Consider the following 26,264-nt stretch of genomic DNA (forward strand, 5'->3'; position numbering starts at 1 on the left):
GTATAATCATAAGGGATTTGATTTAGGTCATACCTGAATGGTCTAGCAGTTTTCCTTACTTTCTTCAATTTAAGTCTGAATTTGGTAATAAGGAGTTCATCATCTGCGCCACAGTCAGCTCCTGGTCTTGTTTTTGTTGACTGTATAGAGCTTCTCCATCTTTGGCTGCAAAGAATATAATCAATCTGATTTTGGTGTTGACCATCTGGTGATGTCCATGTGTAGAGTCTTCTCTTGTGTTGTTGGAAGAGGGTGTTTGCTGTGACCAGTGCATTTTCTTGGCAAAACTCTATTAGTCTTTGCCCTGCTTCACTCCGCATTCCAAGGCCAAATTTGCCTGTTACTCCAGGTGTTTCTTGACTTCCTACTTTTGCATTCCAGTCCCCTATAATGAAAAGGACATCTTTTTTAGGTGTTAGTTCTAAAAGGTCTTGTAGGTCTTCATAGAACCGTTCAACTTCAGCTTCTTCAGCGTTACTGGTTGGGGCATAGAGTTGGATTACCATGATATTGAATGGTTTGCCTTGGAGACGAACAGAGACCATTCTGTCGTTTTTGAGATTGCATTCAAGTACTGCATTTCAGACTCTCTTGTTGACCATGATGGCTACTCCATTTCTTCTGAGGGATTCCTGCCCGCAGTAGTAGATATAATGGTCATCTGAGTTAAATTCACCCATTCCAGTCCATTTTAGTTCGCTGATTCCTAGAATGTTGACGTTCACTCTTGCTGTCTCGTTTGACCACTTCCAATTTGCCTTGATTCATGGACCTGACATTCCAGTTTCCTATGCAATATTACTCTTTACAGCATCGGACCTTACTTCTATCACCAGTCACATCCACAGCTGGGTATTGTTTTTGCTTTGGGTTCATCTCTTCATTCTTTCTGGAGTTATTTCTCCACTGATCTCCAGTAGCATATTGGGCACCTAATGACCCGAGGAGTTCCTCTTTCAGTGTCCTATCATTTTGCCTTTTCATACTGTTCGTGGGGTTCTCAAGGCAAGAATACTGAAGTGATTTGCCATTCCCTTCTCCAGTGGACCACATTAATGCTCCTATTGGTCAAAGTATATCACATCACCCACAATCAAAATCCTCAGACCCCACGTGTTTCTGGCTCCTTGGTTAGTAATGTTCTAAACAAACCCATATTCCAGGTCCTCTCTCATTTTCTGCAGTTTCAGATAAAATAAAGCATTATAGTGTTACCCATGAGTTATTTTGGGGAGCCTGTTTTGAGAAATACATTTCCATCAAGGCCATACAATTGTCTGCATCTCATAATGGACTATATGGCCACTATTTGTCTCAGCCTTTGAAGGACAGTACTAGGGACACGCAAACCATCAGAGTGCTTTGGAAATTCCAACATTTCACTAGCCACATAACATCATCCAGGCCTCTCTCATGCCTGGAAGTGGAGCAAAGCTTGATTGCCTATTTTTGATTCCAAAGATGTATTCAACAGAGCAATGTCAAATCTTCGGCAACTAAGCCCTAAGACCACAAAGCCTGCTTCCCGTGATCACTGAAGCCTGTCCAACACTCACATATCTCCCTAAACCAGACAAATATTTGCATGCATCTCTTCATCCCTCTAGATTTTTCCCTATTTAAGCAAAACTATAACAATCGTCCACCCTAGCAACCACGTCAAAAAAGAACAAAAACAAAACGCTCCTCACTTCACCAAAACAGTGAATCTGGTTTTCATAGGTTTTTTGATTCACCACAGCAGGTCTGTTACAGCCTCAACACTTGATGCATCAAACCCCAGAAGCCTGCTAGTTCCCAAAGAGGTCAGTTAAAGAAATATCTCCATTAACCAAAGAAAGGCAAGATGTAATACCAAGGGTGTGCTAATATTAGCTATACTCAACAACTGCAGAAGACTGCAACAGAACAGCTATCAACTTCCCCACATTTTTTGATTCCCTGACTGTTTCCCGATGCCTCCTGGATGGGCAGGATGCTGGAGATGCAGAGATAAATGACATCTTCAGAGCTGCCCCATCCCCACACCTCAGGTCCCTAGGAAGAGGAACCATGAAAGTGGGTAATAATAGCAGAGCAAAGACAGAGCTGTGATTGCTCTTGGGGTGACTCAGCTCCCTGGGTCAGAATGGATGCCGTGATATCTCATTTTTTTTGACTAGTAATGAAGGTTAAAACACCAATCGTTTCCCACCATTTTGACCTTTGGAACATCTGCTTTTGAGAACTGACAGTTCAGATCTCTTGCCAATATTTGATTGAGTATTTCTGCTTGTTTTTCCCTTGCTGATTTTGGAGACCTTTATCATAGGTATAGTGAATATCTTCTCTCATTCTGGGAGAGAGAAGCCACTCCAGGCTGCACCTTACCTCCATTAGCAAGGAAGTACTGGCAAGGTACTGGGGTGGGGGAGGTCACTGAAGACAGCAGATGGGTGGAAACAGATGTGTTTGAGGAAAATTAACCCGCCAGCTGTGTATGGGGCAGACTGAGGGAGAGAAAAACAGATGAAGAAAACTGAAGGCTGTAAGAGGAACATAGTCACCGTCCTCTAGCTGGGTTCAAGGTTTGCAAAGTTGGGGACAGCCCACAAGACCCTCGTCAGTTCCAAAATTCATGAGAAGGACTCAGGGCTATTACTTACGATTATGGTTTATTACAGTGAAAAGCTACAGTTTTAAATCAGACACGGGTAGAGATGCACAGGACAGCATCCGGGAAAGTTCCAGTCGGAACTTTCAGCTGTCTTGTCCCTATGAAACTGCAGACAGAGCCCAAGTCCCTGGGGAACAGTATGTGACAATACTGCCAGCCAGGAAGCTCCTCTGGGCCTGGGCGCCCGGGGTTTTTTACTGGGGCTCCATCAGCTAGAACTGACTGGGTACCCAGGCGGCTGACCACCATTCTCAGCCCCTCTGGAGGCTGAGCTGTTGTCACACGGCCCGAAGCCTCTACCTTATCTGATGTGGCCCCAGCCCCTGGGTAAGCAAAGACACTCTTAAGCCAATTCCAGTGGCTTAGCTAGGTCACCTCCCAGGAGCCCAAGGAAAAGGCCAGACCTCTCTTTAGGTAAGATTAATAAACAGGGATAAACTGATTGTCTTTGAAACATTTCCATAACATGTGACGATCCCACATTTACAAATGAGCCTCATGGTAAAAAGCAAGGAAAAATCTCCACCTCCACATCACCAGTAAAATACTTCCAACTACGCAACAGAAGAATCGACTTTCAGAAGAGTTTTCTTGGGGGGAAATCATCTTATCTCACCAACTCGTTGGAATGAGTTTGAGCAAGCTCCGGGAGTTGGTGATGGACAGGGAAGCCTGGCATGCTGCAGTCCAAGGGGTTGCAAAGAGTCAGCCACTACTGAGCAGCTGGACTGAACTGAATGGCTTCTCTTGGAGCTGCAGTGAGAGACACTACGTCTTGTCCTTTTCCTAGTTGTCCTAACTTGGGAGGTCCACTTAGCTTCTGTGGATTGACGGCTGGCACTGCCTCTCTGGTTTAAATGTGTTGATTTTCAAGGCAACTGAAAAAGTCTTAAGAGTGACAAAAATAAATTGTGTTTATTGATTTAAAATATATAGTTAATTAAGAGTTAGCAAGTACCTGTTTTTAGAAGATTTTAAGTGTATATTTGAGGATTATCTTCTCACTACAGAGTCACTTTCCACTTAGATTCAAGCATACAGATGCATTTTAACGTTTAGTAATCTGGTGGTATATCATATGACCCTAAATTCTTGAAAAGTATTTATTTATTCGTTTCTTTTACTTGACTGCATGAGATCTTTCCTTTCCACGCACAGGCTCTCTAGCTGTGCCATTCAGGTTTAGTTGTCCGGAGGCACGTGGGATGGCAACAAGTTCCCCAACAAGGGATCAAACTGAGTCCCCTGCACTGGAAGGCGGATTCTCAACCACTGAACCATCAGGGAAGTCCCCCTAAAAATACTTAGAATAAGAACACAGAAATTTGCAGTTCCTAATCCCACACAGTGCAGTCTTGACTCGATAGCACAGACTTCCAAAATCGGCCACTAGCCAGCCTTGGGATCTTGGGCTTGTCATCTCAGCCCTCTGGTTCTGCTTCTTCTTTTTCAAAATAAGATCTGGAGCAGATCATTTCTAAGCTTCCTTCTGCTTTTAACAATTCTCCCTCAGAATAAAGTTAACATTTTATAAACATGAAATGTTATGTTTTGTAAACATAGATAAGAACTCCTGAAGGCTGAGGTTGCTACATACATAAGAATCCACTTTGTTTCTAATATTTACCTTTTATAACCCAAAGTAATAAATAATCTTTAGATAAAATACATAAAAATTAAAAAAAATTTTTAAGAAACATATCATTAATTCCTTAACAAACATTTACAGAGCAACAACTATGGACTAATAGAGCATAAATACTTGAAATATGTACCTGTACTTTATTTTGTGAATGATTCAGAACAAAATGTCAGTTAGAGATTTTAATAATAGCCTGCCCAGTAAGCACCAAGTGTGAAAGAAAATAGAACATGGGGAATGGAAAGTAGCTTCAGGTGCTATGCCTTCAGAACTCAGTGACTTTCTAAACTGATTTTATAATTAGAAGGATATTTTTAGCTTATTTTTCAATTGGAAGGTTTTATTATACTCATCTTAATACATAATTTCACTTGAATATTTTCTGATTTTAAAATAAAGCATCTTTCCCCCTCGGTGCAGCACTGTGTTCCCAGGTTCCGTTTAGTTTTATACCGGGTTTCAGGGGCGCTGAAACTGCGCAAAGCAGCCCGTCCCAGTGACTGCCCACCCACTGCACCTCCTGGGACCCTGAGGAAAGACACCAGGACGCCAGGGAGACCAGTGCCTGTCTCAGTGTAGGGAGAGCCCCATTCACCTCGAATACAGTGCCAGGCAGTGCCGCCGGGTACACGGAGCTAAAGGCCCAGGGGCGATGCCCTAGGGAGCCTCAACCAGGAAGGGTGAGGACTTAGGGGGTGGAGTGGGCAGAGTCCTAGCAGAGGAAGTTGGCAAGGAGCGGCATACCTGGTAAAGAGCCTGTTACAGAGCCAGCAGGTGGCCTTCACCCACAGGGGTTGGGACCCCAACAGAGGTTTGTAAGCAGAGAAGAGACAAAAGCAGACCCATAGGTTAAAAGGGGGACAGGGAGAAGGCTGGACAGAAAGAGTGAAAGTGACCCAGTCGTGTCTGACTCCTTGCGACCCCGTGGACTATAGAGTCCGTGATGTTCTCCAGGGCAGAATACTGGAGCGGAGCCTTTCCCTTCTCCGGGGGATCTTCCTAACCCAGGGATGGAACCCAGGTCTCCGTCACTGCAGGTAGATTCTTTACCAGCTGAGTCGCAAGGGAAGCCTGAACAGAGGGTGGGGGGTGGGGGAGTGGGGGTTCCAAATACCAAAGAGGGGACTGCTTTGAAAGCCTTTAGGGATTCAAGGGACTCAGTGAGGCACTGACGGGGGGGGGGGGGGGGGGGGGTGGCGTTTGACATGACGTACAAGAGCACTTGAGGCTGGCTCTGGGTTCTGCCTGGTCTCCTGGTTGGCTGGGGAGGCATCCAGCAGGGGGAATGTTCGCACTGGTGGAGTATTTAGCAGACATTCGGTGGAGATGGCCAGTTGACAGATGAGAGTGCAGAGCTCGAGAGAGGGTTGTCTGGAGATACTCAGAATGAATCGAGGAAGGGAGGGGCTCGGGCTGGAAAGAGAGATGACCAGATGGTTGTCGTGCAAATATCCTGAGGCCTTAAGGGCAAGAAGAGACCAGACCTGTCCATTCTGGCCCTTCGCAGGGGAATGGGGCTACAAGGCAGCTATAGGAACTGGTTTGTGTCAGCCTAAACACCTATTGTTGAATGGAATGTGCCCGGATTGCCAGGGGCACCCGCTGTAGTCTGTGTAGGGGAGTTAGTTCCCTCCAGGCAAGAAGAACTGACTCATTTGAAAAGACCTTGATGCTGGGAAAGATTGAAAGCAGGAGAAGGGGACCACAAAGGATGAGATGATTGGATGGCATCAGCGACTCAATGGACATGAGCTTGAGTAGACTCCGGGAGTTGGTGAGGGACAGGGAAGCCTGGCCTGCTGCAGTCCTTGGGGTCGCAAAGAGTGGGACACGACTATGCGACTGAACTGAACTGAGGCAAGAAGGCCCCTTCCCAAAATGCTTTCTCACCTTTGCTGCGAGCTCTAGGCAGCTGGCTAAGGATGTATTAATACCAAATGGCTAACTAGTCAGTGAACCCCTCCCACCAGGAGTATTTGCATCAAAAAACGGGAAATTTGTTAATTTAAACAAATGCCCCGTGGGAGGACCGTGCAGGGGAAGGTGGGGAGATTTCCCACTCTGGTCTACATTGTACTGACCTGCCCCCAGGTACCCTCCGGAGAGCTGGGTTGGTCTTGGCCCACAGAGACGGCTGTTGGGCATCCACACCGCCCAGGGGAGCGGCGAGGGGGGAGGGCTGCGCGCAGAAAAGGACTCCGGAGATTGCAGCCACTTGTCTTGCTGGACTTGGAGTCGGGTTTTGGAGTCTTCCCTTTAGATTTCTGCTTCACACCCGACCGCTCCCACTCCCCTCCACTCCAGGTCCCCGTGTTTGCTCTCGGTATCCCTAAGCGAGCTGAACTAGCTAACACGGAGGCTGTTGTTGTTCAGTTGCTAAACGTGGCTGACTCTTTGCGACCCCGTGGCCTGTAGCCTGCCAGATTTCTCTGTCCATTGGATTTTCCAGGCAAGAATACTGGAATGGGTTGCCATTTCCTCCTCCAGGGGATCTTCCATGGCCAGGGATCGAACCCACATCTCTTGCTTGGTGGGCAGTTTTCTTTACCACTGAGCCAGCCACCACGGAAGCCCTTCCGAAAGTCAGTGTGAGTGGGCAGGGGAACTGACTGGAGGGCTGAGGACACTTTGCTCCGCCTCCTCTCGCTCCCCTGTACCCATCCCGGGCCGCCAAGGCCTCGGGGTACCTGGGGGCAGCCAGACTCCTCCGTGAGAGGCCTCGGCGCTGGCCCCCTCTCCATAGTCTGGTCAGCAGCAGACGCCCTCGAGGGTCCCTCTCGGGGCTGGACCCGGGGCGGCAGAGGCGGGGGTCTCCTGGCCCGTCCCTGTGAAGGACCGCAGAGGATGTGCGGCGTGGGCAAGGCAGGGGTTCGAGGGCGAACCGGGCAGAGGGTCACCTCGCCCCTACCTTCCAAGCTCGCCTCGCTCTCTGGCGAGGTCTGGCTAGATGTCGAGGAAGGGCCGAGAAGACCAAGATCGCAGCGCGCCGGCCCGCACGCATCCTGCCCTCCAAGTCTCCTCTGGCGGGGCAAGGCCCGCGGCCGAGGAGGGAGGCGCGGATCCGGCGGGAAGGTCCCGGGCCGCAGTCGGCGCCCTGTGGGCCCGGGTCGCGACGGGTCCAGGCTCCCCCGCCCGGCTGCCGCCCGGCCTCGCCCCCGCCGCGCGCGCCCCTCCCGCCTCCCCCGTTGCCGTGGCAACCCCGGGAGCCTCCAGGCGCGCGCCCGCCCGCCCGCCTGCTGGAGCGCTCGGCGGCGGCGGCGGCGGCGGCAGCTCCGGCTCGAGCCGAGCGCGCGGTGACCCCGCTCCGGAGCCCATTCGTCGCCCCCGGCCCGGCTCGGGGCCCCCAGCGCGGCTCCCGACCCGGCCCCAGAGCCGGCCTGGCTGCCGGCCCTCATGGAGCTGCTGGCCGCAGCCTTCAACGCCGCCTGCGCCGTGGACCACGACAGCTCCACCTCGGAGAGCGACGCGCGCGACTCAGCGGCGGGACACCTGCCCGGCAGGTGAGGACGAGCGGCCGTGCCGACCCCCGAGCGCCGCCGCTGCGCGTCTGTGGCCCCAACTCGCGTCTCCGGCCAGGGACGCCTACCCGAACGGCGTGTCCCCCGCACCCCTCCCCGCGGACCCCGCAGCCCCTCACCGCCCCCCGCGGGCCCCCGTCGTGCCGGCACGCCGCCTGGGGTCGGGGGTGCACCCCAGCCGGACACCCTGGGCCCCGTCCCGGCCGCCTCCCGCGCCCTCTCCCGGGCGCCCTGGGCGCGCGCGTCCCGTTGGGCTCCCAGTCTCCGCGCCGCGTGGCCCTGGGGCGGTCGCTCCCCGGAGGGCACAGGGGGCCGTGTGACCGCGCGCGGCGCGGGGTGCGCAGTGCGCGCAGGGCTCCTGGCCGCGGGACCCGTCGGGGCGGCCGCTCGGCGCCGCGGAGCGGGCAGGGAGCGCCAAGTTTCCGACGCCTGCCCGCGAGCTCCGAAAACATGAAGGTCTGGGCGGGCTGAGGTGGGAATGAATCACCCGGTCGCGCCCTGGTGTGGTGACAAAAAGGGCCTGTGGAGCGCGCTCGGCCGGGAGGGGCGGCGGCGGCTGCGGCCGCTCGGCCTGGACATCCCGGGCAGAGTCCAGCTGGCCAGGGCCGCCCGTGCCGCCTCTCGCGGGCTGGCCGAGGTGGGTCGCTGCTTAAAAATAACACGCCCTGCCCCTCCTACAGCGAGTCGTCCTCCACCCCAGGAAATGGGGCCACGCCCGAGGAGTTCCCGGCCCTCGCCGACAGCCCCACCACGCTCACCGAGGCCTTGCAGATGATCCACCCTATTCCCGCCGACTCCTGGAGAAACCTTATTGAGCAAATAGGTGGGTGCCTCCGGCGGCGGCGCGGCGTCACTGGGGGGAATCGGAGGGCTCCTGGTGGGCTCACGGTTCCCTGCTCCTGGAATGCCGTTGCGTTTCACCTGGGCAGAACGCACCTGACAAGGAAGGTTATTAACATATTTGGCGCTAATGGTTCCATGCAAAACTGCCGCCTGTAACTAGTAAGCTGTATAACTGGGCTTGAGCAAATGTGTTTCTTTCCTGCTCCCTTGGACAGGTGTACTTGCCCAGCTCTTTCCTGGGCAAGGAGGGCTCTCTGTCCTCTTATCTCTTCTGCCAGGAAGTCCAGGGGTGAAGTGCTTCTGGGCCATGCAGGAGGGAGGGCTCGGTGAGCCACCCCCGCCATCCCAGGGGCCTGGGGTAGACCTGGAGAGGGAGAGGAGTCTGCGAGGCGGGGCGGGGCGAGGAGGGGAGGGGGCGCGGGTCTCTGCAGAGAGTCAGGCTGACTGGAGCCATTCTGGAAGGAGAAGCAGTGACCACCTTTGCTCCGGGGAGGAGAGATACAGTAGAGAGAAGGTGGGGGCCTTGGAGGCCCCCACCCTCACTCCCCGGGTTAGGGAGAGAAGCCTGGTTCCACCTGCCTACCCAGAGTGTGGCTGGACAGCCTGCCTGTCCAGCTGCCGCACAGCTGCAGCTGAGACTCTGTGAAAGCAGATGGTGGAGTGAGAAGGCATCCCAAGAACCCGAGCACTTGAATTTAAAAGTCAAGAACTGTTGATGACACAAACTAGTTCTCATCGTCCTCACCAGAGGGGGCCGTGAATAGGTAACGTGGGGAATGGGACGGCCTCGAGATCTTTCTGCTCTTTGGTGTTGTCAGAGCAGAGTTTATCATTGGAATTAAAATTTTGACTTGAAAGTGTCTTTCCCTAAATTGATCATCATTGTCCCTCATGCCAAACACTCAGGCAGACACAAAGTGTCTCTGGTAGAAGGGGGCTTCCTTTGCCCTGGGATACCGGCGTCTAGGAGACTTTTCAGGCAAGTTCCCTCCTCCCCTGGCTGGGGTTTTTCTGGACTGAACCCTGGGAGGAACTGAGCCCCTGCAAAGCTGAGGGTGGAGCGCTACACAGTTAAGCCTTGCCAGACTCCAGGGATTTTGTTCCCAGCCCCCTGCATGTGGGGCTGGGTGGTGGCGGCTTTTCCCTTTGTTTGCTGGCGCAAATGGAGAGGGGCTGTTCTGAGGAAAGGCACCCACAAAAATCCTTTTGTCCCACCTCGGTCACATTGCCCTTTGGGCCACCGCGGCCTCAGCATACGCTGGGAGCCTTGACTTCCACCCTCCAGAAAGGGATATCTCTGGCTGGGATCAACGTCAGAACTAGGAAGGAAATCGGGGTGGGGGTGGGGAGATCCGTGCCTCGAATCACGGAGAGAGGCTCCCTTCTGCAGCGTGGGCGTGCGGAGACCTCCTTCCTGGAGAGCCAGTGGCATCAGCTCAAGGCTGGGAGTTGGAAGCCCTGAACCGGGGTACTGCGCTCCTCCTGGCCCTGGGTTTCCTGCTGTGGTGAGCAGTGGAGACTGACATCCCCAGGCATTTCTCCCACCATGGCCTGGTGTCATGGTGAATATGTTTCTGGCTTCTGGGCTGGGTCCCGGGTAGGTGCTCAACAGATGTGCTGAACACGCAGGGCCAAGGCTGCCTCCTTCTCACGTCCTTCATCCTCGACTCGAGGCCTATGCCAAGCAGATTCCTACAAGAGGCCAGCTGCTCCCACTTAGCTCAGTGAATGAAGGGGATTCTTTGCCAGGTATCAGGAGAGAACAACACGTTCCTAAAGACGCAGAGTTAAGAGGGAAGGAAAGTGGGAAGACGCTGGGCATTTATGCACCACTGTGTTGGACTGCAGCGGCTCCCACTCAGGCCAGGACAGAATGATGTCAAGACTGTGTGTGGTGTGGTATACAGTTGTCGTTGTCATTGCTGGTGGCCCTGAAGATCATAGACCTCAAGGCCCTGTGATTGTGCATGTGTGTGTTTGCATGTGCACATGTGCCTATGTGTCCTGTGGTTGTCTCTGGCACCTAGCAAATGCTTGGTGCCTAGGAGGTCCTCACTAAAAATTAAAATTCCCTGCCCTTTGGAAGTTTCTATCTGAAGAATTCAAAGAAAAAAAAAAGATTCTCTTCGAAAAGTAAGATTTTGAAGGACTCCAGGAGCCTTGCTTATCCTCCTTCTGCAGGGCAGCATGGCCAGCCTGATATAGATCATTTTAATTAGGAGAGATGAGATCTGAGCCTTCTAATTCTGCTTGGATATAACACCAGGTGCAGGCTTTTACAGGTAAAGTTAATTTTGCTTAATGAATGTACAAAACTGAAAAACATGATGCATCATCAGTATATCTCAAATACGAAATTTGATCAGCTAATCTAGCTCCTCAGTTACATCTACTTTGTTTCTATTGTAATCTGAATTTTAAGGCTAATAAATGGTTACACAGGGTGTCAAGATAATCCTTTGTAATCACAGTAACGCCAAAAAAACTGGTATTTAAATTAATACGCTGAAGGCTTCAAAAAGAAGTATGAAGTTTTAAGAAAATGCTAAAATTACTTGTATTGGGAGTCTTTGGCTGAGTGTAATAGAATATCCAGCTTAAAAAAAAAAATGACATGAAAGAATGAAAGTATTCTGTTTTAATGGGTCCAGGAATGAGGAAGAAAGTTCTGGAGTTGGTTCAAATCAAACAGTCACCTAGCCCCTTTCCCTCCTCCAGTCTTAGCTTTTGGGCTTCATGTCACCGGGTGGCTGCCACAGCTCCATGCCTCACATCCTCAAGCAGCCACATATAAAAACCAATAAATAAATAAAAGCAGCTTGTCCAGGGATCAAACCCGTGTCCTCTGTATTGGCAGGCAAATTCTTAACCACTGGACCACCAGGGAAGTTCCCCTGGTTTCTTTCAGTTCACTTCCATTCAGTTCAGTCGCTCAGTCGTGTCCGACTCTCTGCGACCCCATGGACTGCAGCACGCCAGGCCTCCCTGTCCATCACCAACTCCTGGAGTTCACTCAAACTCATGTCCATCGAGTCAGTGATGCCATCCAGCCATCTCATCCTCCATTGCCCCCTTCTCCTCTTGCCCCCAATCCCTCCCAGCATCAGAGTCCTTTCTTTTAAACCTCCATAAAAATAGTACTGAAATCACAGAAGATTAATTGATACAGTGTTGCCAACAATAGTTAGATCTTATGCTCATCACTGAACCGGTTTGTCTAGTGACTTTAAACCTCTGCCATTACAGTTCAGTCTGGGTTCCATTTAGCATAGATTTAGATTTTTTTTTTCATTCCTTTGTCGAATTAACTCCATGTTGTAATCTGCTAGATTCTAAAGTAAAATCACATCATTTTTTTAAAGTAAAGCTATACTAATCATAAAGGAGTTATGATTTAGCATTATGGAGCATAAAAAGCCAAGTAATTTAACCCACACGTAATTTATTGGGTTCCTGTTATTTATAAACTATGAATATTATTTATCCAGCCATTTTTGAGGATTTAGAAGAGGGTCTGTTTTTCCCTTCCTTTTTTCTTCAGGTTAGATGTATTTAGCAATTAAAGAAGGAATAGTAGGTAATATTTATACTGCAATGCGTGAGAAAGTGCTTTACAAGTAGTACACTTATCCCTGTTCGAACTTTCCCAGGAAAATCATCTTTTTTTGGGGGGGGGGCGGGGGCGGGCAGTTTGTGCTAGGTCTTAGCTGTGGCACACAGGATCTTTGATATTTGTTGCAGCACGTGGGATCTAGTTCCCTGACCAGGAATTGAACCCGGGCCCCCTGATTGAGAGCGTGGAGTCTTAGCCACTGGACCACCAGAGAGGTCCCCATCTTTGTTTTTATAGATAGAAATATCAAGGGCCCCAATGTTCCCCCAGGCTCCAGACCAGTCCAGCTGCCCTCCAGTTCTCTCTACCTGCGTAGCCATCAGGTGGACCTGCATCTCTCCACCACCCTATCCCCAGTCAGACCCTCCTCCCATGTTCCCCATCTCCTGAATAGGGCCATCAGACCTCCCCTGCCAACTGATCACCCGAATATCACTCGTCACCCGGCACCAGGCCCCGTCTTACGCCTTGTAACTATCCCTGAATCAGGCACATGGCCCCATCCTTCCCCCACCACAGTGTGTGGGCCTGCATCACCGCTCCCCTGGAGAATGGGCATGGCCTCTTTCTTCCCATCTGTGGGCCTCCTACGATGTAGACTAGAGCTGCTTGCCCAAGGGGCTTCCCCTGGGGCTTGCCTTTTGCCAGCAGGATAGATAAGACCCTTGGGGTGACCCTCGTCTCTGCCCAGCCTCATCACCAACAGGGCAGCCCCACCTCCCCTCTCCCTGGGCCGGGAGCCTTCTTGCCCCTGAACCTTTCTGCTGCTCCTCTGTGGGGAGACCATCCCCCACCCTGTGGCCAGGACATCCAAAAAGGAATTTTGCCCCGTGGAGATGCTGCATTTTTACTGACTCCTCTGTACCCCCAAATTTCCTTGGAGACTCAGAAGGCACTTATTTCAGATCAGGAAAGTAAATCTAAAAGTACAAAAGAAAAAAAAAAAAAAGAAATGTTTCCCTTTTGAATCATAAGGTTGATGAAATATTGTTTTTTTTTCCTTCAAAATGAGAATTTACAACGACTCCCATTTCACCGATAAATAGACCTGAGTTTTAATACTGAAGCATTTAAGGCTTTGAGAAGCATCCTGCTGGGATTCTGAAACATAATCGGGCCATTTCCATCGATTCTGCACACACTGGTTATTAACATGACAAGTTCTAGATCCTTGTTGTTTGCTGGTTATGTATGTGAAAAGCATTTATTTGTGCAACTGGATTTTGATTCTATTCAGGGATTTCTTTATACAGAAAGAAAAAATAAACTTATGCGTGCAGGTCCTTCCCAAGAAATGAAGACAGAGGCAGTTCGTTCAGTGGCCCTTCCCTGATACCTGTGGGGGCCTGGCTTTCTTTGTGTTTTCATAGGCAAAGCATTTGCCCTTAATCCCTGGTGGCTCAGATGGTAAAGTATCTGCCTGCCACGCAGCAGACCTGAGTTCGATCCTTGGGTCAGGAAGATCCCCTGGAGAAGGGACTGGCAAACCCCTCCAGTATTCTTGCCTGGAGAATCCCATGGACAGAGGAGCCTGGCGGGCTACAGTCCATAGGGTCGCAAGGAGTCAGACAGGACTGAGCGACTGATACTTTGACTTTTTCACTTTCAGGAATTGAAAGCTGTGACTTAATGATTTGGAAAGCTCCATATCTGAAATCTCTATCGTGTCTTCAAAACGGTTTGATTTGATTTCAGGGCTCCTGTATCAGGAATACCGAGATAAATCAACTCTCCAAGAGATTGAGACCAGGAGGCAACAGGATGCAGAAATACAAGGCGGTGCTGACGGGTGCCCATCCAGCGAGGAGGCTCCAGAGGAAGATGAAGGGGAGGAGGAGGAGGAGCCAGCAAGCCCACCCGAGAGGAAGGCCCTGCCCCACATCTGCCTGCTCAGCAACCCCCACTCGAGATTCAACCTCTGGCAGGATCTCCCGGAGATTCAGAGCAGCGGGGTGCTGGACATCCTCCAGCCGGAGGAGATCAGGCTGCAAGAGGTAACAGGCTGCCCGGGGTGAGAGCTTCCGGTCAGAACAAACGGGTATTTTAACCAGCGTGGGTGAGGCTTCCTCTCTGGGTTGAGGCTGGTTCGCCAGAGGAGTTACTGGCAGGGCACCTCTATCCCCAACATGCAGGAAAATTCACATTATTTCCCGTGCGTGGGTGCATGCCACGTCACTTCAGTCGTGTCCAGCTCTGTGCGACCTGATGGATGGTAGCCCACCGGGCTCCTCTGTCCATGAGGTTCTCCAGGCAAGAATGCTGGAGTGGGCTGCTGTTTCCTCCTGCAGGGGATCTTCCTCTCCCAGGAATCGAACCACATCTCTTAAGTCTCCTACATTGGCAGGCGGGTTCTTTACCGCTGGCGCCACTGGGGAAGCACGGGCAGCAAAAACCACCTAGTTAGCTCCTAGGATAGCTCAACCCCGGTGTTGAGTGTTCTCCACGTTGTCGTTTCTGTGGATAGGAAGATTGCATTCTCTAAACCTTTGCTTGTTATTGTGGAGAATCTCCACGGCACGTGTGAGCACCCATATAGTCGGTGATGCTGAATTCATTGTGACCGTAAACTGGCTCTATTCATCTGTGCTTTACTTTTCACTTGCGCGTCTTTATTTCGAATTTTCGCTTGAACCTTGAGTGAGTGGGGCTCTCAAAGAAAGCCCTCAGCATATCCACCCCTCCTGAAATGGTGTGGAAATTTAGGATTATGTCTCTTCTTGCGCCTTCATCCGATGGTCCAGGCAGACTCTGCCTGTGAGTTAGGCTGAGGCAGGATCACAGAGTCACTTAATAGTTTGTGGCTAACAGGGAGAACTAATCCATAAAACACGAACAGTAGTAGAAGTGAGAAGCTAAGAAATGTAGGTGTTGGATATATATATATGACTATATATATATATATATATATATATATATATATATAGCTTTATATACTGAGAGTCGGATCAGTTCTTTTAAGATTTTTTTTAATGTGGGCTGTTTTTAAAGTCTTTAGTGAATTTCTTACAATGCTGCTTCCATTTAATGTTTTGGGGTTTTGGCCATGAGGCCTGTGGGTTCTTAGCTGCTCCACCAGGGGTCGAACCCGCACCCTTTGCATTAGAAGGCAAAGTCTTAACCACTGGACTGCCAGGGAAGTCCCTGTTCAATCCAGTTCCGTCATCTTATCCTCTCATGCCCCGTTTCCCCAGTCTCCCCACTCACATGCTGCTTCAAGCCTGCCCTTGAGCTTGTTCCTAGTTGCAGTCCTGACTTTCTTTAGCTCTTGGCTCGCCTGTGCGAGATTCTATAGAAATGTTCGTTCTTCTCATTTATTTAAAAGGCAGAACTGCAAACTGTGTTCACACGTAATGACCAAGGCTGAGACCAGCCCCCGACCACGTTCATCAACACAGGCTCAGGTGGTGTGATACCTTTGCTCCTTGAGAAGCCTGACGACACTCGAATTTTGAAGCGCCACCCAGGGTCCACTGCGTCCTACCCAGCAGACTCAGGAGAGATGGTTTTAGCGTCTGACACCACTTGTGACTCATGAGCATTTGTAAGCAAGGCCACAGGAGTTGTTGGTTTTTTTTTGTTTTTTGTTTTTTTTTTATGAAACTGATGTCAGTAGTCATCCTACGGCACTCCTCCCAGCTTCTCACAGGATACTGGTGAGATGACATAAAGAACCACGTGCCCCACCCGAAGCGAAGATGCATGGTCAGGAGATCTCCACGAGGCAGGTGGAGCTGGACTGAGGAAATCCCAGCAGGCTTTGCCACCCAAAGCAACCATGTGGAAGGTTCTAGAACCCAGGGAGAAGCCCCCCTGCAGGTGGCCATCCCTCCTGCCCGAGAGACCCAGGGGCTCCACCACCTGCAGACAGAGCCACCATCACTCACCTTTTTTTTCCTTCCAGTTTTATCTGAGATATAATCGACACACTTCACTGTATAAGTTTAAGGTGTATGATTTGACTTCCTCATCATGAAATAATGATCCACAGTAGTTGCTGTTCATCACTAAGCTGTTTCTGACTCTTTGTGACCCCGTGGACTACAGCACGCCAGGCTTCCTTGTCCTTCACTATCTCCCATAGTTTGCTCATATTCATGTCCATTGAGTCTGTGACGCTAACTAACCATCTCATCCTCTGTCGTCCCCTTCTCCTTTTGCCTTCAACCTTTCCCAGCATCAGGGTCTATTCCAATTAGTCGGCTCTTCGCATCAGGTGGCCAAAGTATTGGAGCTTCAGCTTCAGCATCAGTCTTTCCAGCGTATATTCAGGGTTGGGAAATTCCCTTTAGGATTGACTGGTTTGATTTGCCTGCTGTCCAGGGGACTCTCAAGAGTCTTATCCAGCCCAGTTCAAAAGCATCATTTCTTCAGCACTCAGCCTTCTTTATGTTCCAGCTCTCACATCCATACATGACTGCTGGAAAACCATAGCTTTGACTCTGTATGGGCTTTGGATACAAAGTGATAGCTCTGCTTTTTAACATGCTGTCTAGGTTTGTCATACCTTTTCTTGCAAGGAGCAAGCCTGTTTGTCCACAGTGATTTTAGAACCTAAGAAAATAAAATCTGCCACTGTTTCCACTTTTGCCCCATCTATTTGCCATGAAGTGATAGGAATGGATGCCATGATCTTCATTTTTTGAATGCTGAGTTTTAAGCCAGCTTTTTCACTCTCCTGTTTCACCTTCATCAAGAAGCCCTTTAGTTCCTCTTTGCTTTATGCCTTAATGGTGGTGTCTTCTGTATATCTGAGGTTGTTATTTCTCCTGGCAATCTTGATTCTAGCTTGTGATTCATTCAGCTCGGCATTTCACATGATGTGCTCTGCGTATAAGCTAAATAAGCAGGGTGACGATATATAGCCAGGACATACTCCTTTCCCGATTGTGAACTAGTCTGTTGTTCCATGTCAGATTCTAACTGTTGCTTCTTGACCTGCATACAGGTTTCTCAGGAGACAGGTAAGATGGTCTGTTAGTCCCATCTCCTTAAGAATTTTCCTCATTTTGTTGCGATCCACACAGTCAAAGGCTTTAGGGTATCAGTGAAGCAGAAGTTTTTCTGGAATTCTCTTGATTTTTGTATGATCCAGGAAATGTAGGCAATTTGACCTCTGATTCCTCTGTCTTTTCTAAATTCAGCTAGTACATCTGGAAGTTCTTAGTTCTTGTACTGTTGGAGCCTAGCTTGAAGGATTTTGAGCATCACTTTGCTATCATGTAAGATGAGTGCAATTGTACAGCAGTTTGAACATCCTTTGGCATTGCCTTTCTTTGGGACTGAAATGAAAACTGACCTCTTCCAGTCCTGTGGCCAAATTTTGGTAAGTTTTCCAAATTTGCTGGCATATTGAACGCAGCACTTTAACAGCATCATCTTTTAGGATTTGAAATACCTCAGCTGGAATTCCATCACCTCGACTAGCTTTGTTTATAGTAATGCTTCCTAAGGCCCACTTACCTTCACACTCCAGGATGTCTGGCTCTAGGTGAGTGACCACACCATCATGGTTAGCCAAGTCATTAAGACCTTTTCTATACAGTTCTTCTGTGTATTCTTGTCACCTCTTCTTAATCTCTTCTGCTTCTGTTAGTCCATACCATTTCTTCCCTGTATTGTGCCCATCTTTGCATGAAATGTTCCCTTGGTATCTTCAATTTTCTTGAAGAGATCTCTAGTCCTTCCCATTCTATTGTTTTCCTTTATTTCTTTATATTGTTCAATTAAGAAGGCTTTCTTATTTTTCCTTGCTATTCTCTGGAACTCTGCTTTCAGTTGGGCATATCTTTCCCTTTCTCCTTTGCCTTTCACTTCACTTCTTTTCTAAGTTATTTGTATGGCCTCCTCACACAACCACTTTGCCTTCTTGAATTTTTTTTCCTTTGGGATTGTTTTAGTCACTGCCTCCTGTACGGTGTTACAAACCTGTCCATAGTTCTCCAGGCACTCTGTCTATCAGATCGAATCCCTTGAATCTATTTGTTACTTCCACTGTATAATCATGATGGATTTGATTTATGTCATACTTGAATGGTCTAGTGGTTTTCCATACTTTCTTCAATTTCAGTCTGAATTTTGCAATAAGGAGTTCATGATCTGGGCCACAGTCAGCTCCTGGTCTTGTTTTTTCTGACTGTATAGAGCTTCTCAATCTCTGGCTGGAAAGAAGATAATCAGTCTGATTTTGGTGTTGACCATCTGGTGATGTCCATGTGTAGAGTCTTCTTTTGTGTTTTTGGAAGAGGGTGTTTGCTATGACCAGTGCATTCTCTTGGCAAAACTCTATTAGCCTTTGCCCTGCTTCATTTTGTACTCCAAGGCCAAACTTGCCTGTTACTCCAGGTATCTCTTGAATTCATAATTTTGCATTCCAGTCCCCTATGATGAAAAGGATGTCTTTCTCTGGTGTTCATTCTAGAAGGTCTTGTAGGTCTTCATAGAACCGTTCAACTTTCAGGTTCTTTGGCATCAGTCCTTGAGGCATAGACTCGGATTACTGTGATGTCGAATGGTTTGCCTTGGAAACGAGATCATTCTGTCGTTTTTGAGATTGCACCCAAGTGCTGCATTTTGGACTCTTTTGTTGACTATGAGGGCTACTCCATTTCTTCTAAGGGATTCTCGTCCACAGTTGTAGATATAACGGTCATCTGAATTAAATTTGCCCATCCCCATCCATTTTAGCTCACTGCATTCTTAAGATGTCGATGTTCACTCTTGCCATCCCCTGCTTAACCACGTCCAACTTACCTTGACTTATGGATCTAACATTCCAGGTTCCTATGCAGTATTGTTCTCTGCAACATCAGACTTGACTTTCACCACCAGACACATCCACAGCTGGGAGTTGTTTCTGCTTTGGCTCAGCCTTTTCTACCGTAGAGTCTGTAGACTCCAAGACTGGGCTGCCTCAGGCCAAACAAATAACAGCGAGGGAGCACGAACCCCACTATCAGCAGAACATTTGATTAAAGATTTGCTGAGCATAGCCCTGCACCAGAGCATGACCCATGGTTTCCCCACAGCGAGTCCCTCCCACCAGGAAACTTGCACAAGCCCATTCTCATCGTCAGAGAGTAAACAGTAAGGTTAGTGATCCTCTGTCATCTCATTAGATACCACATTAAAGAAATAAAAAAAATTTCCTTATGAGAACTCAGGATTCACTCTCAACTTTCATATATAACATGTAATTGACAGTAGTGTTAATTATATTTATCATATTATACATTACATCTTATTACTGGAAGTGTGTACCTTTTGATTGCCTCAGTCAGTTCCCTTTCCCCATCCCTGTACTTCACCCCACCCCACCCTGGGCTTGTTAACCATAGTCTGATCTCTTTTTCTATAAGTTTTTTTGTTTTTGATATGTAGTTAATCTACAACTGTATTAGTTCCTGTTACACAACGTAATGATTTGGTTCTTCTATACATTTCAAAATGGTCACCTAAAATGTTTTGACTTAGTCTAGTTACAGCATGCCACCATATGGAAGAATTGCATATTCACTATATTCTGATTCCCTGGGGGCTCAGACAGTATAGAGTTTGCCTGCAATATAGGAAATGCAGGTTCGATCCCTGGGTAGGGAAGATCCCCTGAAGAAGGAAATGACAACCCACTCCAGTATTCTTGCCTGGAAAACCCCATGGATGGAGGAGCCTGTACAGTCCCTGGGGTCGCAAAGAGTTGGACACGACTGACCAACTTCACCTCCTTTCACTATTCACTGTGTTCCCCACACTGTACATTTCACACCCATGACTCACTTATTTTTCAGCTGGATATCCCTACCTTTTACTCTTCCTTACCTGTTTCTTTCCTTCCCCCACCCTTACCCACTCTATTTTCGGTACGTTTCTATTGTGTTGTGTTTGTTTATTTGTTTTTTAGATTCCACGCATAAGTGAATCTGAGACACCTGCAGTATTTGTCTTTGTCTGACTTATTTCACTGAGCATAATACTCTCTAGTTCTGTCCGTGTTGTCTCAAATGGCAAGATTTCATTCTTTTTTATGGCAATTATTCCGTAGTGTGTGTGTGTGTGTATAACATATCTTCTTTATCTGTTCATCTGTTGATGAACACTGAAGTTGCTTCTGTATCTTGGCTGCTGTAAATACTAGAGTGAGCATAGAGGTGCAGATATCTTTAGAATTAGTGGTTTTGTTCTCTTCAGATCAATACCCAGGAGTAGAATTGCTGGATCATATGGTAGTCTATTACTAATTTTTGAGTAGTCTCCATACTGTTTTCTATAGTGGCTGAATCAATTTACAGTCCCACTGCTGCTGCTGCTGCCGCTAAGCCGCTTCAGTCGTGTCCGACTCTGTGCGACCCCATAGACGGCAGCCCACCAGGCTCCTGTGTCCCTGGGATTCTCCAGGCAAGAACACTGGAGTGGGTTGCCATTTCCTTCTCCAATGCATGAAAGTGAAAAGGGAAAGTGAAGTCGCTCTAACAATGCACAAATGTTCCCTTTTCTCCACATCCTCACCAACACTTGTTGTTTGTCGTCTTTTTGATAATAGCCATTTTAACACGTGTGAAGTGGCAGCCCCCTGTGGTTCTGACTTGCGTCTCCCTAAGGCAATGGCAACCCACTCCAGTGTTCTTGCCTGGAGAATCCCAGGGACGGGGGAGCCTGGTGGGCTGCCGTCTATGGGGTTGCACAGAGTCAGACACGACTGAAGAGACTTAGCGGCAGCAGCAGCAGCAATCAGTGACGTGGGGTATCTTTTCACGTCTTTGGTCATCTGTGTGTCTTCTCTGGAAAAACATCTCTTCAGATCCTCTGCTCATTGTTTAATCAAGTTGTTTTTTAATGGTCAGTGTATGACCATTGAATACTTTGGATATTAATCCCTTATCAGATATATCGTGTGTAAATATCTTCTCCATTCAGTTGGTGGCCTTTTCATTTGTTGATAGGTTCCTTCACTGGGCAAAAGGGTTTTAGTCTGATGTGGTCCCATGCCTCTGTTCTTGCTTTTGTTCCCCTTGCACCATCCCTAAGTTTGACTTTCATATAAAAGGAATTATACAGTGTGATTTTGCATTTGGCTTTTTTTTTCACACAATATTACCACCCTGGGCCTTTTTCCTAGTCCTCAAAATAAGGAAAAGTGTCTAGTTTTTGAAAGAATTCTTTTTTCTTTTTACCTTGATAATTAGATAAATAAATTTAAATTACTTTGGAAAGCTTAGAGATAAACCCCAGTAGAACTTAAAACATGGTATAAATCTCTTACAACAACAAGCCAAAAGCAGAGAAAGCAGGGATCTTGTAAGAAAAGGAAAGCAAACAGTAAAAGGTCAGCATAAAAACACAAATGGTATAAAATAAGGTGGCAGAGTTCATAGCAAACATCATTGTTGTAACCATATATGTAAATTGCTTAAATCCTCCATTGAAAGCCAGAAATCATCCGACTGATGAGAAAACTAAACCCATGATATTATCACACAAATTAGAATTCAGAGCAAGAAAAGTTACCAAAGGGAACAGTGACGTCATTTTGTACAGTTAAAGATTATTGCTTTGTTTGCAAGTTTCAAAATTAAATAAGATACTCGTTAATACATTTTCATTGTTCATTTCGTTGTTTCATTTTCATTGCAAAATGCTAACAGTGTGCACGTGTGCAGGCCTTTTCTTGGCTCCCGGCTGGAGGACTGTTTTCACTCTCTCCTGATAAATTATAGTCATTACACGCTGTGTGAGTTTGGACTTTAGACACTTGCGAAGACTCGTAAGTGCAAAATCCTTATCGATCCTTATGATGCTGTCCCCATATTTTACACTTGTTTTATTCAAGAGCAGTTTGATTCTGGTTTTGGTTTTTTTAGCAACTTGACTTTCACTGACCTCGGAGAGCTTCCAGGTTACTTTCATAAAAACAACTCCCTTTGCACTGAAAATTCTTTAGTTTTTTTCACTTAAGGACATAATTGCAGAACAAGTACAATTGGCTTGAATAAGTTTAAGGACAAGCACAGGGGCTCACAGGTGGGGAGAGAAGCTTCAGGTGGCAGGGGAGGGGGTAGTGGGGGACAGCCTGTGACCAGCCCGCAGTGGATCCTCACAGGAGCATTGGTCACTCAGGGCTTGGTTAGGAGAACTTCTGTGGGCCTGCATCTTCATGCTCCCAGGAGACCACAGCTGTCTGATCAGGAGACCACAGCTGTCCGATCCATCAGTCACTCCGTGCTCAGACACTCAGCTGTGTCCGACTCTTTGCGATCCCTTAGGCTATAACCCCCCAGGCTCCTCTGTCCGTGGAATTTTTCCAGGCAAGAATACTGGAGTGGGTTGCCATTTCCTCCTCCAGGGGATCTTCCTGACCCAAGGATCGAACTCACGTCTATTGAATCTCCTGCATTGAGAGGCAGATTCTCTACCACTAGTACCACCTGGGAAGCCTCAGCTGTACGATAGATACCCGGAAATGGAACTGTGGGTTGAAAGTGAAGTGCGTTTTAGATGATGGTGGTGGTGGTGTGGTGGTTTAGTTGTTAAGTTGTGTCTGACTCTTTGAGACCCCATGGACTGTAGCCTGCCAGGTTCCTCTGTCCATGGGATTTCTGGATACTCCCAGTCGACTAAAAAGATGCATAACGTGAGAGTTGCAAGTTGTTTTATTTGGGGCAAAATGAGGACTGCAGCCTTGGAGACAGCCCCTCAGATAGCTCTGAGAGCCTGCTCCAAAGAGGCAGTGGGGCAAAGTCAATATATAAGATTCTGGTGAAGGAGGAGTTCAGTACAATCAAGCATTCGTTTTGAGGATGGTCAGGAGGAGCTGATATCATCATGAAGGGATTTAGTGCTTTTCTAGATAGGAGGAGATGCAAGGATTGGGTCATGAGATGAGTTGCTGAAAATATCTGACTATCTAAAGACCCGTTCCACCACATTCCCTGGAGCACAGAGTGCTTCACTCTCCACCCCGAACTCCCTCCGGGGGTGTTGCAAGTCAACAGCTGCGGCAGCGCAGGGCTCAGTCTCCACAGAAGCAGATGGCAAAAGCCCTTGTGTGCGTGCGTGCATGCTAAGTCACTTCAGTCGTGTCCGATTCTGCAACCACGGACTGTAGCCCGCCAGGCTCCTCTGTCCGCGGGATTCTCTAGGCGAGAATACTGGAGTGGGTTGCCATGCCCTCCTCCAGGGGATCTTCCCCACTAGGGATCGGACTCATGTCTCTTACACTTCCTGCGTTGGCAGGCAAGTTCTTTACCACCTGGGAAGCCCTTGTTATTCAGTCCCTGGCAAATGCTCTTGGCAAGTGGCAATTTGTAGTTGACACACCAAATCGCCATTCAAAAGGCAATTCAAATTTCACACAGCTACAGCAAAGAAAGCATATATTCACGCTCTAGCCTTGTTAGCAAACTTCTTGATTTTTGCCCTAATCTGTAGGATGAAAAACTGTGTGTTGTTTTTAACCCGCCTGTCCTTGATGACATAAAGTGAGCTGCTCTTCTTAGTATTTATTTAATTGGCTGTGCCGGGTCCTCCCTGTGGCTTTCATTGCAGTGCACGGACTCCCTGGCTGTGTCACACAGGCTCAGGAGTGATGGCGCACTGGCTGAGTTGCTTCACAATATGTGGGATCTTAGTTCCCCAACCAGGGATCCAGCCAGGGGTGAAGCCCTCATCCCTACACTGCAAGGCAGATTCGTAACCCCTGGACCACCAGGGAAGTCCCCAGGCATCTTTTCTTATGCTCACTGGCTGTTTCCCTTTCTTTGTGAATTACCTGTTCTTAATCTTTGCCCTTTTTTTCCTGTAGTGTTATCTTTGTTTGTCTTCTTGATGGAGAGCAGCTTTTTACATATTCTGGATATAATTTGTTTATATGTTTGAAACATTTTCTCCCACAGTGAAAACATGGGGGTGGGTGATGGAGCGCAGAGTTTATGCACACAAGCGCTGGGGCCCAGCTGCCTGGGTTTGAATCCCGGTTCTGCTACTTCTTAGCAGGGTGCTCTCCTGTGCTTAGTTGCTCAGTCGTGTCCGACTGTTTGCAACCCCATGGACTGTAGCCCGCCAGGCTCCTCTGTCCATGGGGATTTTCCAGGCAAGAATACTGGAGTGGGTTGCCATGCCCTCTTCCAGCGGATCTTCCCAACCCAGAGATCAAACCCAGGTCTCCTACACTGCAGGCGGATTCTTTACCGTCTGAGCCACCAGGGAAGCCCATGAATATTGGCGTGGATAGCCTATCCCTTCTCCAGGGGATCTTCCCAACCCAGAAGTTGGAAAAATTACGTTACTTCCCTGTGCCTCTGCTTCCTCGCCTGTAAGACTGAGCTCATACACAGGGTTGTGAAGATCAAATGAGTTAGTACAGATGAGGAGCTGGCAGCAGGCTGACGGTGCTCAAGCCTTCTTCAGTCGTATCTTTCTCTACTTAAAAATCTCATTTAAACCTAATCTTCTGGATGTTGTGTTGTATGATTAGGAAGGCCATTCCCAAGAGGTACAGTTTACAGGGATAGGTAACTGTGAGAAAGTGTCTTGAAATGGAAGCCCAAGTAGAGCAGAGTCAGGCAGAGACAGGCACGGAAGCTGTCGTGCCCACCGTACTGTTCCTGGAGAGTGGGGCATAGCACGGATACAAGAGGCCTGACGACAGGAGTGGGGCTGACTTTAGATATTTTCACTGAACTCTGTGCTCTCTAAAGCGGCGCTGCCCCTTCCTTAGCCCCCGGTGGTGACACGTGGCTCTTCAACAACCTGACATGTGACCAGTCCTCACTGAAACAGGCTGAGTGCAAAAACAAATACCTAGTCTTGCAGACTTGAGACAGAAAAAGGAAGCGAACTATCTTATCAGTCGCGTTTGTATTACTGTTGACTTAATATCCTGGATATATTAGATTAAAGAAAATATATTAAAATTTCTTTTGACCTTTTGAAAAATATGGTTACTAGAAAACCTTAAATTGTATATGAGACCCACATTATATTTCTATTGGACACAGTGCTCAAAAAAGAGGCAATATTTTATTTCTCAATGTCTGTAAACACCATCAAAAAGTGGCTGAATAATAAGCCTTAAGAAAAAGCTCAGTAAATATTTATTAAAATTGTATAGGTCCTACTCTCTCACTACAATGCAGCAAAACAAGAAAATAAGTTTAAACAATGTAAACACCTCAAGTCAGAAATGTTGGGTTGCCATGTCCTTCTCCGGGGGGAATCTTCCCAACCCAGGGATCAAACCATGTCGCTTAGGACTTCTGCACTGGCAGGCGGGTTCTTTGCTACTAGCGCCACCCATGTTGACATTAAAAATAAAATCCACAATTATAAAGACGTCAGCACTCCTCTCAGTAATTAGGAGAACTAGGGAACACAAATCAGTAAGGATATAAGAAGGATTGAATGCCCTCAAACCAACTGGAATGAATTAACATTTCTAAGGCACTCTACTCAACAGTAGCAGAACACACTTGGTTTTTCACCTGTATGTGAAATATTCACCAAGATAGACCACACCGCATTTTAATAAATTAAAAGAATTTAAATCACACAGAGTGTGACCTCGCCATAATAGAATTAAACAGAAATCAACGACGTAAAGAGAGCAGGACAACCTCCTAGCGCTTGGAAATCAAGCAGCGCGTTTCTGTGTAATCCCTGAGTTAAAGAGGAAGTCTCCAGGGAAGTTAGAAATGAAGGAACTACCCTTCTTCACAGATGGTATGATGTGGTCGCAGAAAATCCCAAAGAATCTACAAAAAAACAAATACCCTCTTAGAACTAATAATGGACACTAGGACTTCCCTGGTGGTTCAGAGGTTAAGAGTCCGCCTTGCAATGCGGGCGATGCAGGTTCAGTCCCTGGTCCGGGAACTAAGATCCCATGTGCTGCAGGGCTGCTAAGCCTGAGAGTCACAACTAGAGAAGCCCGCCTGCCACAGCTAAGACTCAACACAGGCAAATAAATCAATAAATATTTTTAAAAAATAGTAAACACGGACT

General features: G+C 48.0%; 1 protein-coding gene across 6 annotated transcripts in view; it reads left to right on the forward strand.

Annotated features, from left to right (window-relative positions):
• Window positions 1-26,264, forward strand: part of NGEF (neuronal guanine nucleotide exchange factor) — a 127,296-nt gene that overhangs the window by 73,536 nt on the left and 27,496 nt on the right. For 5 of the 6 annotated variants that reach the window (XM_069585153.1, XM_069585129.1, XM_069585162.1 and 2 more), the window contains 2 exons: window positions 8,497-8,639; window positions 13,968-14,266. In XM_069585153.1, coding sequence (XP_069441254.1) covers window positions 8,497-8,639; window positions 13,968-14,266 — 442 coding nt within the window. Of the gene's footprint in view, window positions 1-7,361; window positions 7,799-8,496; window positions 8,640-13,967; window positions 14,267-26,264 lie in introns of those variants that run through there. The other variant, XM_069585171.1, reaches the window with a different exon arrangement.

The sequence above is a fragment of the Ovis canadensis genome, chromosome 1, assembly GCF_042477335.2.
Source record: "Ovis canadensis isolate MfBH-ARS-UI-01 breed Bighorn chromosome 1, ARS-UI_OviCan_v2, whole genome shotgun sequence".
NCBI lineage: Eukaryota > Metazoa > Chordata > Mammalia > Artiodactyla > Bovidae > Ovis > Ovis canadensis.